At 52.5% G+C, this 19,838-nt stretch overlaps 1 protein-coding gene across 4 annotated transcripts in view; it reads right to left on the bottom strand.

Annotated features, from left to right (window-relative positions):
* Nucleotides 1-1,009: 1,009 nt before the first annotated feature.
* The window catches only part of DIS3L2 (DIS3 like 3'-5' exoribonuclease 2), a 198,530-nt gene continuing 179,701 nt past the window's right edge, over nt 1,010-19,838 (bottom strand). For 2 of the 4 annotated variants that reach the window (XM_030496025.1, XM_030496022.1), the window contains 7 exons: nt 11,892-12,075; nt 10,610-10,696; nt 5,888-6,035; nt 5,482-5,612; nt 5,231-5,335; nt 4,426-4,527; nt 1,012-1,541 (listed from right to left, as the gene is read on the bottom strand). In XM_030496025.1, the coding sequence (XP_030351885.1) occupies nt 1,443-1,541; nt 4,426-4,527; nt 5,231-5,335; nt 5,482-5,612; nt 5,888-6,035; nt 10,610-10,696; nt 11,892-12,075 (856 nt within the window). In that variant the 3' untranslated portion in view covers nt 1,012-1,442. Of the gene's footprint in view, nt 1,542-4,425; nt 4,528-5,230; nt 5,336-5,481; nt 5,613-5,884; nt 6,036-10,609; nt 10,697-11,891; nt 12,076-19,838 lie in introns of all 4 variants that reach the window. The other 2 variants (XM_030496021.1, XM_030496023.1) reach the window with 2 other exon arrangements.

Here is a 19,838-nt window from a genome sequence, read left to right on the forward strand (position 1 = left end):
ATGCTGCCTATCACACTCTGGGACTGCCAGTGCCCAACACGTGGGGCACAGTGGGGTAGCCCGTGCCAGCTCATCTGCACAGCGAGGTAACCTGCTGTGGGCAGGGAACGGCCCCATGTCACCAGCACGCGGTGGGGAGCAGGAGATTCAGGGAGGAACAGGCTGCTCCCCCCAGCTCCCACCTTGGAAGGTGACATCCATGTGTGGTTGCACCACGCCATCTGGAAGGATGCCACCACTAGCACAAGCCCTGGGGACCACAGGTGACCCTGATGGTTTCACAGTTTGCCAGCTCCTGGGGTGTGTGTTGAATCCAGCCCTGACCCATCCCAGGGCCCGATCCCCCATCCTGAGCTGGGTAGCCCAGGTTCAGCCAGCTCCTTGCTCCTGCAAAGGGCAGATGTGTCCATGCCAGGGCCACATGTGTCACCACTGATGAGGAAGAGTGAAGCAAGTCCCCCTCTCTGCCTGGCACGATGGATCCACTCCTTCACTCCAGACATCATCCCTCCACCAGCTGCTGCTCGTGGCTGCCCAACCCTGCAGGGGTGATGAAGTGGAGGCTGCTGGGGCAGCAATGCCTCTGGGGACATTCTGCACAGTGTGGGTGGGGGACACGGGGATGGGGAGCAGGCAGAGGTGCCTGGAGATTTCAGAGGCGTTGGTTGGTCCACAAGGGGCTGAACGCTCTCTTGAGCAGCAGGGAGAAGCAAGAACGTGGTGTTGCAGAGTCCCTGGGGGGGGGGTTAGACTGGAGGCCAGGGTGTGAGGGGCTCCAGCAGACACCCAGTGACTCCTGGTGAAGGCTCAGACTGAGGGGATTAGCTGCCAGACCAGGAGCCTGAAGCACAAGTCAATCGGGTGAGGTGTCAAGGCCACTTGAATTTCACAGTCAGGAAATCAGCAGGTAGGGGAAGGCATGAGGCTGCCTGGGAGATGAGCTATTGCTGGGATTCATGGCTGAGGGAACATGGAGGAGACAAAATAAAACCTGCGCAAGCCCCCCATGCAAGCTGCTGACCCAGCTTTTATTTCATGATACACAACCCCGTAAGAAACCCTCCTGCATGGCCCCATGGCTGCTTCCCACTGCATCCCACCTGGTTGGAGGTGGAGCCAGCCCCTCTCCTCTGTTGGGGACACACGTCCCCACTTGGCCCTCACCACGGGCACCCAAGATAGCTGGGGATGGATGCCGCTGCCTTAAGAAACAAAATCAAGCACCAAGCTAAAACACCCTAGAGCAGAAATGCCCTCACCTGGGGCAGCTCAAGCCCTGAGCCCTGTGCCCGGCCAGTTAAAATACAAACCAGAAATAAAATGGCATCGGTTTTAAAACTGAGAACCCCACACTCCTCGTGGGTCCCCTGTGTCCCCAGCGGGTGCCGGTGTGGGGAGGTGAGGAAGCGTTGGCAGTGAGAAGCACACACAGCCCAGGGCGCTCACTTCTCCGAGCTCCGCCTCTTGAGCAGGGCACTGTACTTGAGCGGGACGCCGTCTGACCTCAGCACCACCTCCACCAGCGTGAAAATGGTGATCACCTTCAGCAAAGGACAGAAAGAGGGAGAGAAGAGGGGGTTTTGGCATCACACCAGAATTTGCTTAGAGCTGTACCGGCTTTTGCTGACTCAGCTCCAGCACCAATCAGGAACCGAGGAATGGGGCAGGACAGCTTCAGATAGCTCTGCTCAGGTCCAGGGTGCGCCTGGGGTTGGACACAGCATCTTCAAGGGCAACACCACTGGGCTGCGAAGCCAGCCAGGGAACCCAAACCCACCTAAATGGGCCTCCCAAAACATCCTCAATTATTCTAGCCTGATAAGGCCCCACTCTTGTTCTCCACAGTCTGGGAAGGAACATGAATGATTGAGCCTTTGGGTTTGCATCCCAACCTTCCCTAAAGCCTGCCTCTGTCTCCCTTCTCTAGCCGGAGAGCACACATCATCCCTTAATGAAGCAACTTCATGCACATTCCCATGTAACCTGCTCCAGGTGGCCCTGCTTTGGTGGGGGGTTGGACTAAATGATCTCCAGAGGTCGCTTCTAACCCTAACGATTCTGTTATTCTGTGAACTTGGCCAAGCACCAACAACGAGCTGTGGCAAGAAGGGTTTCCCACATCACACTGAGCATTTTCTCAGCATCTCACAAGGCAATAACCCCCCATGCTCCCACAGTGAGAAGGGAAGGGAGCACGATGGATGAGAGAGACACAAGAGAATAAAGATCCCAGAAAATCAATCCCTCCTGTTCAGGAATGTGATGCTGCCTGCTGCCACCTCCCCGCTCCCTGACTCTGTGCAGATTAAGAAACATAAAGCATTGATCATGTCTATCCACAATGAACAGTTAATGGCTGGCTGGGACACTGGGAACGGGCTGCCCTGGGGCCATGGACAGGCATTTGGGGACTTCACTTGCTGGAGCCTGTCCCCGAGCCCTGTGCTGGAGCAGGGCTGAATGGGGCCATCTGCTAGGGGCTGGCCCTAAGGAGAGGTGGGCACAGAGCCAGCGGTGTAACCTTGTCAAACCCTTCCCAGCTCATCCAGTGCAGTCGCTCCAGATTAATCATTCAGAGCAGGGAAATCTCATTGAGACTTAAATGTACCACAGTGGCCAGCGAGAAGCAAACTACAGGGAAATTCTTTTGCAGATGGCTGCCGAGATAGCTGCTGGCTACCTAGCACACTGCTTGCCTCAGCTGGCAGCAATGTAGGAAGTGGAGGCCATGGGCAGCCCCCACATCTGAGGAAGTCAAATAGGCATTATCAGGACTCTCCCTTGCAATCCTGCCTCATCCCTTCCATGAACTGCTGGGGAACAGCATGATTTCACACCAAACCCCCCGAGTCTTAGATCCACTTCATACTCAATCCCTAAGTAATGCACACTGAAGCACTGACCATCTCCTGGAGCTTGGGGAGAGATGGAGGCAATACCTCCCCTCTGTGGCAGGGCCAGCCAGTCTAGACCCCTGCACAGCTTCCCACAAACAGCCTTCCCCAATGTTCCCACTGTCTGGCTACGCTGAGCCAAGTGACGAAGCAAAGGTCAAGTGTTAAGAGTCAGGTGGGGAGCAGGGAGTGCTCAATGCAGGGTGTCCCGGTGACATATCCCATGGTTCAGCTCAGCTCCAGGGGATCCCGCTCACCCCAGGGTTGGAGATTTATCAACTTGGGGATCTGTTGGCTTAGAGGTCAGCACAGAGCCTGCTCCCAGGAGAGGGCTCCACTATTTTCTTAGGAGGTGTGGAGGGTTCATGGAGGAGTTGCCACTACTGCTGAGTGTTTGCTTAACCAGAATGGGCCCTGCTCATGCTGGGGCATCATTTTTCATGCGGGTCCCTGCTAGGGTGTAAGTGATACCCGCTCCTGTAGGAAAGGAGGAACCAAGGCCACTTCGGGCTGCATCCAGGGGGCTTCTCTGAGCCAAGCTGAGAAAGGAAAGCTCAGCTTCAAAGGGAGGGAGGCCTGCAGAAATGCCTGCAGCAGCCGGGGACTTCTGCCGGCTCCGAATGGACATCTGGGAAGGAAAGGACTCCCAGGACATGCATCATATAGCTGGGAGGGTCAGCCTGGCCCTGTATTGGGAGTCCTTTTCATCCAGCCATAGGTGAACAAGGATGGGTTGTGCTGGGCTTGGCTGGAAATGGGGTTCATGTGCAGAGTCCCCGGAGCGGTGCAGGGAGAGCTTGGAATCCAGCACTCCCGTCCCTGCCCAGGCAGCAGGCAGGGATCACACCAGTCAACACAGCTGTGATTTTACAGCAATGCCAGACAAAAGTTGGCAAAGCACCACCACTTAATCAAGCCAGACAAATGTGATTGCTCCCTTTGATTGAGTTACCAAGTTAATAGATGACAGGGACACAAGAGAGAGATTTCTAGATGCTGTTAAACCATTTGACACTGCATCTCAGGAACTCTGACTTAAAAAAATTCATCCTAATTGGGTCTCAACCCTGTTACAGGGATGTAAACCCAAAGGAAGGGTTGTGGCAGTGAGGGGGCAAGGAACACCAGGATGGGGGGAAGGCTCTAGACAGGTGCTGCCTTAGGCTTGATCTTACTTAACATCTTAATTGATGATCTGGAATAAGGAAGTAAACAGCACGTTAATTCAATTCCTGGAAGAAACTGAATTGGCAGACAGAGCACACAGCAGGCAGGGCAGAGTCTGAAGGCCATGGAGGGGTCAGATGAGGGGGCACCAATGGGATGGAGGGGTTGGATGGCAGAGGTTGAGGCTGAGGTCAGGCTCGCTGGGGAGGGGACACAGAGGGACAGCAGGACCTGACAGCCTGGGAGGCTATCCTGCCTCCTGGAGCTGTCCCTGCAGACATTACAGACAGAATCCTCATGCTGCATGCAGCCTCCATGCCAGCCCCACAGTGTTGTGAGCTCATCCCCTGCTCAGTAGTCTTACCTGGGGCACAGATTCCTGTTCTGGCTTCTCCGGTTCCCACAAAAGCGTCAGCTCTGGCTTCCTCCCCACCTTCCGGAAGTGGAAGCCCAGCAAGGGCAGCGCCTGGAGCCAGGGAAGAGTGTTAGGAACAGCCTGTGGCCCTGACAACATCCTCGCACTCAGCTCTGCCCCTCCACTTTGCCTGCGGACGGGGACAATGCTGCTTTTGCCCAGCACGCTGCCTCTGCAGCTCTTTAACAACCGGGTGCAGCAGCCCATGAGCCTGAGCCCAGCACATAACTCAAAGGCTGCTGTGACACACAAACAGCCCATGTATCATGCTATATGTCCTGTTTAAAGATGTCACTGCCAGCCATATAACCGGGTTATTAAGAGAAGATGGTCACTAACCACAGGTGCTGGCCTACAGTGGCGCTGTCACAGCCCCACATACACCATCTGATTAAATGAAATGAAAACCAGCCTCACTCCCTTCCCTCGCTTCAACTCCATGTTGATCTCTGTCCCCCTGAATCTGTTTTTATTCCCTTCTACCTACACTAGATCACTCCCAGCACATAGCAGGGAGAAGCTGGTCCTCAGAAACTGAGCTGCTCCAGACCCCCCAGCCTCTCGTGCCTATCCGGGGCAAAAGGAGGGAAGGGAGAACCCATGAAGGCTCCCTCCCCTCCTGCTAGCCCAGCTTGGGTGCAGCTCTGCTGGCACAGAAGGGCACCAGGACAGCCACTGCCTCCAATGATGCCAGGCTGCTGCAGCCCTCTGGTGAGGCAGCATTGGCACTATCTCACACTGGTGAGGTACTTACATTGCAGTAGATGCGCTTCTGGACTCCAAACTTCAGCACCAGGACATCAAAGGCCTCGTTAAGAACACCCATCACCATGGCCTCTGACTCCAGAGGACCACACTCCTGCCAAAAGACAGGGATGTCACTACACTGTTTGCCTTCCCCAAGGCCAGCTAGGCAGCCCCACAGCCGTCTGCCTGGTGGCATCTAGGCTGAGCCTTCAAGGGGAAATCCAGAGATGCCTTGGGGTAAGATATCTTGGCTCTTACCCTAACAAAGATGCTGAAGAAGAGGTCAGCACTGAGCTCCTGCACCCTCTTGGAAGCCATCTTCCGGTCATTGCTGTGATCTGCTTGTCTCTGGATTGCCTCTTTCTCCATCTTGATGGGGGAGCTGCAGCCTGGGAATGGAACAAGTGACAATGATGTGCCCATGCTCCCTCCTGCTCTAGAGCCATGCCATGGCACCCTGGACCCAGATGCTAAGCTCATCTCCGTGTCCCCATTATTTGAGAGCACCCACATGTGAGGGAGCTGCCCCATGAGATGCAGCCTCCAAGCACCCAGCACCCATGCCAGACAAGGCAAGAACTGGGAATCCTGCCTGTGCTGGGCACAGCCACCCCCTGCCCTTGCAGCACCCAGAGCTGCACCACAGGCGGCCAGTGGCACCCACCAAGTGAGGCGGAGAGGAGACGGTGCACAATGATGTCTGCGTAGCGGCGGATGGGTGAGGTGAAGTGAGTGTAGAAGGGCACGTTCAGGGCGTAGTGGCGAAAGAGGGTCTCGTCCTCCAGGACACCGGTGCAGAAGTAGAGAGCCATCTGAAAGGGGTGAGAAACGAGGGAAGGGTGTGAGCAAGGATGGTGGCAGGACCCTACAAGAGGCTGGAGGGGTCCATGTCTGTGAGACAGCTGCAGCAGCTAATGGTCCTTCACCTGCTGCTCAGTTTGGGCTGTGCAGGGACAAGATGGGCGCTGCAGGAACAGAGCACAGAGCAAAGGGGCAAAGCCACTGCAGGGATCTGCTGGCTGCCAGCTGACCCTGCCATGCCCCAAGGATTGCATCAACTTTCACATCACACATGGGTTTAAGCAGTCTCCTGCTTCTGCTCAGGACCTGGTGCTCATTCGCCATCCCCCATCTTCCAGGCGAGAGCCCAGTCTGTCCTGTGCCCATTGTGGATGCCCTCCCAACAAGGGGTCTTGTAGAGCAGCTCCTGTGCCAGGCGCTTTGGTTCTGTGCCCGGCTGCAGGCTCCACACCCCTAATGAGCCTGCCTGGAGAGCACTGGGGGCTGGGATGAGTGGTTCCTTCGTTCATCAAGGAGGAGGAGACAGCCCCACTGTGATTCCTGCTGCTCCATCCCACGATGACAGCTGGGAAGCCGAATGGCTGGACTGCCCATCTAAACCAACACTGAGGCAGTGTCGGCACCATGCTGCCCAGCAGCCTCTTCAGCGGGAGCCTCTCCTGGCTGCACTGCTCCCGTTATCCCATGTTACAGCTTTTATTTTTACATCTGTGAAACACCAGCCTGCAGGGCTGGGAAAACAACGGAGGCTGAGCCCAGGCGGGGAGGGGAGGCTGTGCGGGTCAGAGGGGTTGCGGCGGGGTCACAGCACAGTGGCGATTGAATGAACCCATTTAAAAATATGAGCAAGTGATTTAAAAAAACAGGAGTAGCCAGCTCTGATTACAGAGCCGTCCTGGGATCCACAGTTTGAGCAGCTGTATCCTCTGCTCTCCAGCCCAGCGGCACAGCCAGCTCCTGCTGAGCAGCAACGCACCGATCCGGGCAAGTAAATAGAGCAAGTTAAAAAAAGCAGCATCAGTCCCGGCCTTATTATGAGACCCAAGAGCTGGGATAGGAGCTGTGGTGGCTGCCAATTTCCACAACCCAGAATTAAATTGTTTCTGATAGACTCCATGAAGTACGGTCTCCACTCAATTAGCTCGGTTCCCACTGAACAAGGCTCTGCGCGGTCGGGCAGGGAGACACGCCAAGTGCTGGAGGCTGCTGCAGGAGAAGATGAGCGCCCTTGTGCAGGCAGACAGCATGAAATTACAGAGGCTTTATAGGCACTAACGCTCCTGGACAGAAGGGAGGAAGGTCCCTGCAATATCACGGAGGTAGAGAACAGACCACAGATCAATATCCTTGCTATAAGAAACCCATCCCTTGCTGGGATGGGTTCATCCATTCCCTACCCCCAGCAGGTGCAGGGCAACCCCTGCTTTGTTTCAAATTAGAAAAGATACTGAAGGTCCCGTGCTGCTTGCTTGCTCTCGTCTGGGGCACTTCTCCCTGGTGGATGTGCTGGCCAAACCTAGCCACTACTGAATCCAGCACCATTTCGGACACCCTTTTGGCCGCTCATGACCCCACTGGGGTTGGCATCAGCTTGGGTATCATTGCAAAAATGAAATTCCTGTGGGCTGTGGTAAGGTTACACACTGCAGGGAGCCCAGCCTGACACACATTTGATACCCATCCTCGTCACCATGACAGCACTATCCAGTGATATCAGCCTGGCATAAAGCAGATGTTTTCTCATTAACAGCTTTGACTCACAAGTGGTCTCCAATCTCCAGGGTTTGCTGCAATCCCTGGAGATCTGCGAGGAGCCTGGAAATAAATCAGCCCCAGCCAACCAGGTGCGGCTCTGCTCTCATGGACAGATTGAATCCCTGAGTGACTGAGCCCCTGAAATATGGTATGTCGCCGCTCCTTCATCTGTTACAGGGCTCCTGGCACGGCAATCCAGGTGCTCCCCAAGACACATGCATTACCAGTTGCTTCCCATCTCCTCCTCCAAGATGCTGATGTCTTGACCACCAGCATGCAATGAAGATGAAAGATGCAGGCTTGGCACAACCAAGGGTTAAACCTGTCGGCAGCTTATTTTGGCTGATTTAACTGCAGCCTTGTCCCTGAGACACCAGCTTTATCACTGGGAGCTGTGTGCAGGGATACGCATGACTCCTCAGTGCCCTGACCAGACGGTCTCGCCATGCCATCTGTCAGTTCAATGGCCCAGCCCCTGACACCGGCATGGGCCCCTGCGTAGCTGTGCTCCACAGCTGCCAACACTCAGATTGTTCTGTCCCCCATGAGGGACCACGACACCCAGAGACAATTCTTCTGCCTGCTCTAATACTGGTGGCAGACAGCAACAAATCTTCCTGCTAGGGAAAGCTCCTTCCACTCGGTAGCTGTCTTTTCCAATGGGCACTGACACAGCTTGAAACTACCCATCCTCTGCATTTAGCAGTAGAACAATGGTGGGAATCTGAACTTCTCAGGATTTGGGGGAGCTGTGAATTCACCCACAGCTAGCGTGGTCAGGGACCAGAGACTGCAGAGAGCAACACTGACGTCTCTTGCCCCACAGCGTCGTGGTCCTTCCTCATAGACTGGAGGTCATAGGGATCCACTGCTGTGAGCACATCCTGAGGGCAGATTGGAAAGTGGCCCTAAAGACAGGAGCAGGGCGTCTGCTCACCTGACCGATGGCTTTGGGCAAGTCTGAAACTCCATTTACTAACTAAACAACAGTTCAGCAAATGGCCAACTGCATAAGCTCATCCCAGGATCAAGACAGATTTCTGCTTCTTCTGGCTCATGCACCACTTCCAATAACAAGAGCACCCATCATGCACAGTACTACCATCCTGCCAGGGAATGCCATCAGATGGGAACACCAGCACATGGGAACATTGGTCACTGTCCAGAAACAGGCTGTCCTGCAGGGCTGATGGGCTCGGCTGTAAACTGGGTTTTGCCTATTCTGGGAGTGTGCCAGACAGCAAGTTTGCCAGGCATGAATGGACTGCTCAGCACACCTGAACACATGCGCACCTTGGCCTTCCAATGATGAAATGAGTCTAATTCCTGCCAAAATCCTGTCTCATGGAATATCTCTTTCAAGACGTTCCTCTTTCTTCTTCCACAAACTCTACCTGGTATCTCAGAAGACTTCATCCCCAAAACCTTGATATCTCTTTCAAGTACAGACCTAACATGTATTCACAGGGCTAAATCTTCACAAGAGTCACTGGGAGGTATTTCAAAGCACACCTACCATCTCTCCAACCACAGCCTCAGGAGACGACAGAGGCAAAGTCTCAGCAAGTCAGTAGGTCCCAAAAAGCTCCTCTCCTTGGTGCCACTGCAAAACCAAGTTACCTTCTCCTTGCTCATCCATCCTGGCCAGCAGCCAGGCTTGCTCCATATACTGCTGCAGGTAAAGCCCAGGCTTGTGCCACAGTCAGCAGGACCAGAGAGGGACCCCAAGGAATTCATGTCACCACTGTACTTCCATCAGAAAAGGAAGATGTGGCAGAAGGGACCAGGACAACCAAAGCAGGAGATGGGATCTGGGACAACACAGCCAGCTCCAGAGGAAATTCCCTGCACTTTACAAAACAGCACCCCTGAGCTGGACACATACACAAGGGGATGGTTTACCAAATGGCTTCAGCCCCCAACCCAACTTGCAAGCAAGCATTAACTCACTGCAGTACAGCAGGACTTCAGGCAACTGCTAATGAGTAAATGGAGCAAATAAGCTAATTAGAAGAGCGACAGTCAAATGAGTGATGTTGGGAAGATGATTCATTCCTACAGCGATAAGCGGGCCACAACAGAGACCATTTCAGGAACGTGCCTCCTCTCCCCGTGGGGTAGGACTTGCCTCAGAAGAGGCTGTGCTATGCCCAGCTGCAAACATAGAAAGGCAGATGCCTCGCAAGAACTTTTTTTGATGGTGATAAGCATCTGAATAAGTGTCCTGAGCTGCAGATGCACCAAACTCAACAATCAGTGAGTGTAAGCAGCACAAGCCTCCATCGCAGAGACCAGCACAGGAGGTCTCTTGGTCTGGACAGAGACCAAAGGGTCTGCAGAGCTTTCCAGAGCTTTTCCTGCTTCTAAGAGCATGCGTCTGGGTACAACACTGCTTGTGGCCAGTCCCACACACCTACATCCCACTGCGGATTCCTTCTTTGGACTAGTTGGGATGCCATGATGTGAAGAAATGGCACAAACATGAACCACAGAGTCTGACGGAAGCTCTTCACAGAGCAGGCTGGGTCCTCTGTGAGTCTGCCAACATTCTGCACGCAGCTTCAAGGGTGAAACATCCCAGCCAGTAACAACAGGGACACTGTGGGGAGTGAGAAAAGACTCAGTCTGACCCCACTATCCAGTGAAGCTGGATGGGGCTGGAGGCACTGGGGGAAGCTGCTGGCAGCCCCACAGCACCATGTTCAGTGTCCATTTACTCTCCCTCTACGTAACAACCAGCTACAGTAACACAGAAAGGGCGAGGGTTGAAGATGGAGCCACAGCAGACTGCTACAGCCAGACACATCTGACAGCATAGTGCTGTTCTCACCTGCATGGGCCTGGAGAACATGTTAGTCAGCACTTCTTTCCTGGCTTCGGAATATTTGTCGGCACCAAATGTTTCATTTAAGCTTTTCTGGAGGAGAAAAGAGAGAGAGCGTTCAGTGTTGACGAGTTATGGTGGTTGGGAGACCCAGGCAGACCTTACTGGGGCAAACAGCAGCTTCTCAAAGCCAAATTCTTCCTTTCTCTGCAAATCCCCTTGTAAGTCAAAAGTGCACATCAAATTGGGCTTTGCTCTGGTCCCAGCAGCTCTGATAGGACTGCACACACAGCCCTTCTGAGCACTGACCCACCTCCTGGCATCAATGGCAGGGAGTACCCAGGGCACAGGGACTGCAGGCTCCAACCCCAGATGTGCAGCGTGCGAGAGCACCCACAACCCCTCTCCTGAGCTGTGCCTGGCTCCCACCCAGCTACTGAGAGCTTCATGGCACAACTAATGGGAGTCTGGGGAGACATGGATACAGGAGGTCATTGCCTGGGGCTAGCAGTGAGGAAGGGCTGGAGGGGTCAAAGTGCAGGAGAGGAGCTGAGTGTGCAGCCCAATGTCTGCTGACACAGCCTCAGCACAGCCAGCAAGTGGGGAAAGCAGTCCCAGCTGATGGAGGGGTGTGCGGGAGGCCAGCGGGGATGGGATTAACAGAGGATTATCCACAGTCCAGTTACAGCAAGTAAAGAAAATCCTGGAACCTGCACTGTGCTGTTCAGCTGGAGTTCAGCCTCGGGACATGCTCAGCAGAGGCTCGGTCAGACACCTCCCGCGCTGGCTGTGTCTGACCATTCCCATTGCCGCTCTGCAGTCTGTCCCAGTCACCCCACTCCCCACCCTGCCCTCCCTGAGACCTTCAGCAGCCCAGACAGAAACACCCCTTTTGCACCGCTACTTTGCCTGTGGTACAGAGCAAATGCCCTGCCCAGGACCTGCTGAGAGAAGGCAGAGAAAGGAAATCTGGGTGTCCCAGGGAGCACTCCTGCACTGAAATGTCCTTCCCATTGCAGAAAGAGTGGTGCTGGAGTCATTTGCAACCTTGCAAGTGGAGGGCCCACCTTGCACAAAGGGAAGTTGCAAGGCCACCCTTGCCCAGCACTGGTGGGGTCAAGAGCAAGTGAGGGAGGTGTTTTGTTGTGGCATGGGATAATTGTCAGTTCTGCTTGGGAAGATTCCCTTGGGACAGGGAATAAACCACACACTGCTGCAAACACACCATCACATAGCTGCCCACCCTTCACCCTCATGTTTCTGCTCCCTGCCAGGCCAGTGCACTCACATGCAGGGTCCCTGCACTGCTGAAGTCGATGTTGAGGCCAACTTGGTTGCAAAACTCCATGAGGTCTTTCAGCAGCTTGCTTTGAGGTGGGGGGTGGCGGCGAAGCAGGGCCTGATTGGGGAAGGAGCGGTAGATCTGGTGGGCCACGGCCATGTTTGCAAGCAGCATGAACTCTTCCACCAGCCTGTGGCACAAGAAAAACAACCCCAGGCCCCAGTTAGAGAGGGGAGCTGCTACGCCAAGTCAGTCCATAGGGATGGGAACTAATATGGCATAGGGGGAACAGGGGACCAGCTTGTAGTTGCTGTTATAAGCACAGATTAGATGTGAGATTTCAGCAAATCTCCCCCCCAATTCTCACTTTATATCTGAGGTTTCCCCACAGACTCAGAGCAAGCTGTCCTGCTGGCACAGACAAGCAGAAGTCAGTGATAAATTGACAGCTTAAATTAGGATAAAATAATCTCCCTTTAGGTCATTTTATCTCCTGAAATGCTCGACAAGCAAAACAAACGCTGTGTGAGAGATAGCATGGAAACCAAACACACATTGCTGTTTTCATGGGCCAGAGAAAACAGCGTCTTGGTCGCTCCCCCATCCCAACCTCAACATGTGTGGTCAGGCCCAGCCATTGAGCTCTGCCTCATGCCTGGTTTCCACCCAGAGGAAGATGTAAGTGCAGCCCCCAGGCAGGCCAAGCCACAAGTGCAGCTCATTGCAGGGCTGCATCCAGCATCCACGTGGTGCAAGGACTCGAGGGGCTCCTCCATGCAATCTGCAGACTGCTGGGAGTATCGCAGGCTGGGGTGAGCCCCCCACTTGCCACCTCTGAATGTACATGCATTGAATGAAAATCTCCAGAACTACACGCTGCAAAGAAAAGCAATCCCAATGCTAGAGATCATCTTTGGAGCATTTATGGGTTGTGCTACCAGCTGTAGGGCTATGCCACAGGAGACTTGTTTAACTGGGCTTAGATAAGCAGAGAGATGTGCTTAACTGGGCTTCCTGCTATTCGCTGCATGTATTCCCAGAGCTCCTAACTGGTGCTAATTGCCAAAAAAAGATAATAGATTTACAGAAGTAACCTCATCCTGTGAGCAATGCCCAAGTGAGCTGTCCCTCATTACTGTGGCTCAGCCCCATTGCTCCCACAGGCAAAGCAGTGCTTTTGCAGGGCTGGCTGGGGCACTGGGGCTGGGGCCAGTGGTCCTGCAGTTCCTGGCTCTGGCCATTACTGGCAGCACTTGCCAGGTGAGACGTGCAGGGTGCTGTGCTCCTACGGTTACTTGCTACAGCAGTGATACATTCCCAGGTTGAGAGTACTCGCCAAGAACCGGAAAGAGAAAGGAAATAAAAACAAGCCCAGAGGAGGAATAAGCACCTGACAGTTATAATGAGCAGTGTAAATGTTCATCTTTAATGGGAAGGTGCTCCCTTAATAAGAGCCTTGTGGTTCTCCCAGGGCGTGTTGTGCCAGAGGTCAGTACTGGACCCCGAAGGGAGGGTAGGAGGGACACCCTTGCACAGGGGCAGTGCAGCCTAAGTGGGAACAGGCTACCCATCCGTCCTGTCCTCTAAAACGCCTGCCGATGATTAGATGCTACCAGAAGGCCAAGGGCTGGGTGAGGGGCTGGGACCCGTGGGAGCCTGCGACTTCCAAGACGGTTGAGCCAAGCTCTTGCTGCTCCTGTGCAGCTAAGCCAGCAGATGGCAACAGCGGTCCCTCTATGGCCACCGGCACTGGGGGGCTGCAAGAGAGCATGCCCCAAGGGTGCCGGGCACCGGGCTGTGCACCCAGGGGCGGGAGGCAGGGCAGCGAGTAGCACCCAGCGGATTATGTATAGCACGGCCATGCCCGTCTCCAGACAGCACATGGGCAACTGTGGCCCGAGGACATGTGTGAGGCTCTGCCAGCCCATGCTCATTTCTGGGAAGCCCCTTCTGCGCAAGTCGGCTCGTAGCAAGGCACAGCAAACAGCATGGGCTGTGAAAGGCAGCGCCTCTCCTTCCTACGGCATTGGTGCAAAGGAAAAGGGAGACAGTGCTAGTCCAGCAACACAGATGTACACGTGGGCAAAGCCGGCCCATGGAATCCCTGTGCCTTCCTTGAAATGTGGCCTCTACGGAGGAAGGAGCAAACCCATTTTTAAAGACAAAGCAATAAACACCTGTGAACAGCATATCCTCTTTGTCACAGGCAAAAAGTGTAGGGAGGCACACTAAGTGAGTACTTAAGCAGGTCCTGCCATTCTTGCTCCCGTTGAGCACTAGAGTGTGAAGCCTTTACCTCTTACATCCATCGACACTTTGGGCTAGATGCAGTTTCCACCTGATCATTAAGTTCTGCATTTTGTTCTATCATTTTAGGACTTGGGCTTTTATATTTTCATAGAGATATGCTTGTTCTGATGTTCTAAGTAGTACTGAATTGTAGATAATAGCTAAGCACCCCTCCTGCCAAGGAATGCTTTTACACCCAAAGGAAAACTAACAGCACACACTTCCCGCTTTGCTCTGCAAGATCCCATCATCTCTCCCTTCAACATGTAGAGCACCAGCCCCCAGACAGCATCAAAGACAGACACCATCAAGAAGAGATACCTGGCTCATGGTTGAATGGAATACATGGGCAGGAAACTCTTACCAGGAAGCACCCGTGACAGGGTGTGCAGGATGTGACCATATATTCAGAATTGAAAAGCTACTTGTCTTGCTCACTCACCTAAAGGCAGGGACAGGCTTTGTGAGATGAACCTGCAGTTTGGGCTTTCAAGGACCAGATAACACGGATGAGATCAGACACTGCCCTGTATCCAGGGGGAAGAGAAGCCCCAGGACCAAATGGGTTGGTTTGTATCTCAGGTTAACAAACCACAGCGCCCTGAGAAGGCTGCAATGCCCTGTGGGTTGATGCCAAAACACCCTGCAGGGATGGAGAGTCCTTCACAGCTCTGGATCACCTGGGGGTCATAGAACTGTTCCCCACATGCACCCCACTGCAGCATTCCTGCAAGGGATGGTCCGTGTGGGGCTCCTCCGTGTTAGCTCCTAGACACATTTAGTTTTGAACATCAGGATTTAGTCCCCAGGGAGAGTAAAGCAGCTTCCAGAGGGGAGAGGTCACAGCAAGGCTAATGAGGAGCATGTGAGAGCCTGCCAGGGTCAGAGGGAATGGGCTAGGGGCAGCGAAGGAACTGGCATTTGTGCCCAGAGTTAATCCAGGTCACCTCTTCCAGCAGAGCAACAGGATCTGTGGGTCAGGACACCACAAGGGAGCCAAGATCTGCAAGAAACAGTTGCTTAACGTGGTGGTCTCACTGCACCTAAATGGAAAACTATATTCTCAAGAGGGATTTACACTGAGACTGGATGGGATGTTGGAGGCGGAGGAGGATGAGCCATGTCTGGGACAGCCCATGAAGCTGGCAAGGCTTCAGGTGCTGAGAAGCAGGAGGGCACAGCAAAGCTGCTGCCATCGTGCCCTCCCCACGTGGCCTTTTAATGGCACTTTTAGCTAATGTCCTTCCACTTGCAAGCTCTACGTTGCCATTTGAATAAAGGCAATGGATGCTGGGGCAGGTGGGAGCAGAGGCTGGCTGGCAGTGGCCAGGAGCCAGACCAGCGCCTGGCATTGGTGTTACTGGGAGCTGCACTGAAGCCCGGCTAACTCATCGGCAGGTCAAACGACAGGAGTTTTGGGTTTTCTTTTTCTTTTTTTCATGAAACAGCCTAGCTGGAGTTTGGCTCAGCGCGGCTGGCAGCTGGGAGTGCAAAGAAAAATATTTCATGGCTAAAAAAATGGAGACAGAAAGACTGGTCCATCTGAATGCGTGCTGAATGAATCCCATGTGAAGTGCATTCTAATGCCATCGCTACAGTTTCCTCTGGATTAGCTGAGCTATCCTTGGCTCCCGGCTCCATAAAATCCCATAAACAATCTGATCTGAACTTTTGGCCTTTCTGTGCTGATGCGAGATTTCCTGTGCTGTCCTGTGGAGAGGGCTGGGGTTAGCAGGTGGCTGTCCCTCCTATAGGTGCCTGCGGATCCTGGCTGTCCTGCTCACCAGGGCTGCAGGAGGGAGCACTTCCAAACCTGTTCAATGCATCATTTAACGTGCACATGTAAGAGGGAGGAGAGGGAGGGGCAGGACGGCTTGCAAGCTCTCTAAGCATCTTGTGCCATCTCTTTCAATACCCAGATTTTGCTTATGAGTTACAGGCTTGGTGGAGGAATTAGTGGGTGAAACTACATAGACTGCCTTATGCAAGAGGTCAGCTGGAGTGTACAGATTTCAAAAGCACTAATTTCCGAGTTTCAAACATGATCAAGGCATGCCAGCTCCTAAATCCCACCAACTGCCAGGGAGATTTCAGGCTCCTGAGATGCTATTAAACACAGCACTTGGTGCTTTTCAAAGTATCTTAAATGATGATCACAGCTCTGGTAAGCAAACAGCCACCTATGAAACCATCCAGCTGAAGAGGATTGACAACATCTCAATGGCATCCCCAAACCCAAGCTACTAGGCTTCCGTTCTCACACAGCTCCTACCATAGCCAAACATCTGTGTAAAGAGGAGCTGCACATTGAGACTCTGGAATTGCTTTAGTAGCAGCATTACTATTTGCTCTGTAAAAGGTTAGCTAGACCCCTTCCCAATTTCTTGATAGCAACCTTGAAAAACTTTTCACATCCTCAGCAAGTTCGTTGGCTGACGGCAAATAAAATACTGGCTTCTTCTGCCAACTCTGTGCAGAGTGAAGCAGGGCAAGTGAAATGTCTGTTTGGCTCCTTGTCTCCATGGCAATGCGGCCAGCCTATACAGCAGCCATTGAAGTGCCCACTCTCCCTGATTAACTTGACAAATGACATTAGCTAAGCAAGGTTCGCTGCAAGGGAGAGACAAGGAGTACTTTGTTTGCAATCCAGTAAATGCAGGAAGGAGGCAGGCAGCTTGGTTAAAGCAAAGCTACACTAAAACATCTGCTATTCCACCAGTGTAGCAGACCTGTAAGCTTCAGAGCAAACAGCAAGGTAGGGCTGAACAAATGAGCATGGCTCTCCCCCCAAGCTGTGTCACCACCTCCATCCCTTTCTGCAAGGTGTAGCTGCTGGGTGTATCCAGGCATTGGAAGTGTTCTCATAGCTGAGGCATGGACTCAGAGATAAACTCAAAACACTGCATAGCTCTCCCATGGCAGGGTTTTGGGTTTTTTTGCTTTTCACAGGCTGCAGAAATTGGTCCTTTCTTCACATGTAGCTCATTGTAGAAACAAACTCCCAAAGGGAAGAGCTGGAGTCTGAGCCACCCTTGCAACAGTAGTCCCTCTGTCTGGGTGAGCTGCCACCAAGTAAATCTCAGCATCTTTCCAGCATCTCAGACTTGAGCCAAATGGGACCAAATAATTTCTGGAAAGGTTACCAAACTTCTTTCCCCTATCACATTATAAAATGCCATCTGCTCCTCTCCATCTTGTCTCCTCTTTACAGCTATTGCTCCCTCCTGCACAGGGAGCAAGGCTTCTGCTGTTCAAAGTCCTTCCCATCTCCAGATGAGTTTAATATCCTGGCTCAGCACGGTTTTGTGCTTCAACCACCAGACAAGGCCTCTGGTTTCTCAATTCATAGCTACATGTCTGCCTCAGGTGTCCAGCTCCATGCTGGATCCAAACAGGGTTAGGACAGTATAGCTTTGAAAACTTGGTTTGTGTATGAACCAAATAGTGCCATGGAAGGCTAGTGCTGAGAAAAGGAAGCCTAGACCTGTCTGTGTGTGTCTGAGAGGGCTCTAAAGACACTGATGGATATACGTCCCCTTGCTAAGGGCAGTACATCGCTGAGAGCTCTTGCTCTCTGCTGGCTTGAAGGGGATTATTGCTGCAGCGAAATCTCATAACAAACAAGAGATCTATAGCCACCTCTTGGGAATGGGACTCTAAATCCTGCTGAATTTACCAAGAGAAAGTCACCTTCCACGAAAGGCTGCAAACAGTCCAGTGCACATCCAGCAGCAGCAGCCTTATCAGCTGAAGGAAAACAGTAAAGAAATGGCACCACAGTTCAACCAACAAACTCTCTCAAAAGTGTTAAGTCCAAAGACGCTGGATGTGGTGCGACTTTTTCTTCTTTCCTTTAAATCATGTACATTTATTTTTGATTACAGCTCTTCCATGAAGCAAAGGAACTTGAGAGGTTTCTATAAAAGCACTTCTAAAAGCAACATTAGCTAATCCTGCATCTCCTGAGAGTGCAGCCAATGACAGAATCATGCTCTTTGGCGAGTAGCTGGTCCAGCACTTATGATGGCTCTTTTCCATGCAAAATCCTGCAAGAATGGTGTACTGTCTTCCTGGTGACACTATGCCTATCCAACGAACAGGAGCATCTTCAGCCATCCACTTTGGAATAGCACTGCTGCTTGAAGAGTTATGAAAATCAAATCCCCTGTTATCCAAAAAATTGGACTGCGGTGTTATATATGAGCCTTGCAATGTTGGTGTGGAGCTCCCTTTGCCAATGACAGCTGCCAAAAGACCAAAAGCCCTACTTTCTTTTGAAAGAAAAAGTAGTAAAAGGCAAGAACGCTGGCAGTTCCTGGCTTGATGAAAAGTCATTTGTGCTCCTTTCTCAACTAGTGGTGGCCTTGAAGCATAGCTGAATAATGGAATTACTCCACTTTCTGAGATTGCACAATTAGCTCTTGGTTAAAACTGTTAACATTGAAACTTGATGAGAATAGCAGCTCTGAGGCAGTTTTAGATTCATTTCTTACTAAGCTAGAATGGCTTTTCCCTCTAATGAACTCTCCTTGCAGGGTATAAAGAATGCCCTTTTTATTGTCTATGGTGCCTTTCCAGTAATAGATGCCTACAATCCAAATGCATGGGAGGGTTTTTGAAATACAAATGTCACTTACTGGCCACTCTCACACCTTGAGGCTGGAAACGCCCTGAGACCACTCTCTTTGCTTTATCCAAATTAACCGTGGTACAGTGGAAAACCATTTTAAGCTCTCAATACTAAAGCTGGGCTACTGAAGGCATTTGGCATGATTAGGAATTAATTGCTTAAAGCCTGATGTACTGGGTTTGCACACGGGGATTTAGACAGCTAGAAAAGCCTGAGTTCCTTTGAAATTATCAATGCCACTTTGCAGCCCCATTACGTAAAAGAGCTGACTTGACCTGGCAGCATGACATCAGGCCAGACATCAGGGCACTGAAGACAGCATAAGCAACCTCTGGCACTTCTTGGCGCTCAGCTACATGGATGGCAAACTCTTCCCGCCTGGCCTGGAGCTCCTCAGCCTCATCTGTGGATTGTATGGAAGGGATAAAGCTAACACCCACCCATCCCACCACCATCCATCCTGTCTTGATCCACGTGGCAAAGGAAATGTCATTGAACTTGTCGTGGTTTGAGCCCAGCCGGTAACTCAGAACCACACAGCCGCTCGCTCACTCCCCCCCCCCCCTTCTTCCTCCCCCCGCTCCCGGAGGGATGGGGAGGAGAATGGGAAGAATGTAACTCCCACGGGTTGAGATAAGAGCAGTCCCGCAACTAAGGTATAACACAAAACCACTACTGCTACCACCAATGATAATAACGATTAGTGAAATAACAAGGGGAGAGGATACAATTGCTCACCACCCGCCGACCGATACCCAGCCCGACCCGAGCAGTGATCTGGGCCTTCCGGGTAACTCCCCCCGGTTTACATACTGGGCATGACGTGCTGTGGTATGGAATACCCCTTTGGCTAGTTTGGGTCAGGTGTCCTGTCTCTGCTTCCTCCCGGCTTCCCCTCCTCCCTGGCAAAGCATGAGACTGAGAAAGTCCTTGGTTGGAATAAACATTACTTAGCAACAACTAAAAACATCGGTGTTATCAGTGTTGTTCCCAGGCTGAAAGTTAAAAAACACAGCACTGCACCAGCTACTAAG

The sequence above is a fragment of the Strigops habroptila genome, chromosome 8, assembly GCF_004027225.2.
Source record: "Strigops habroptila isolate Jane chromosome 8, bStrHab1.2.pri, whole genome shotgun sequence".
In the NCBI taxonomy this organism is placed as follows: domain Eukaryota; kingdom Metazoa; phylum Chordata; class Aves; order Psittaciformes; family Psittacidae; genus Strigops; species Strigops habroptila.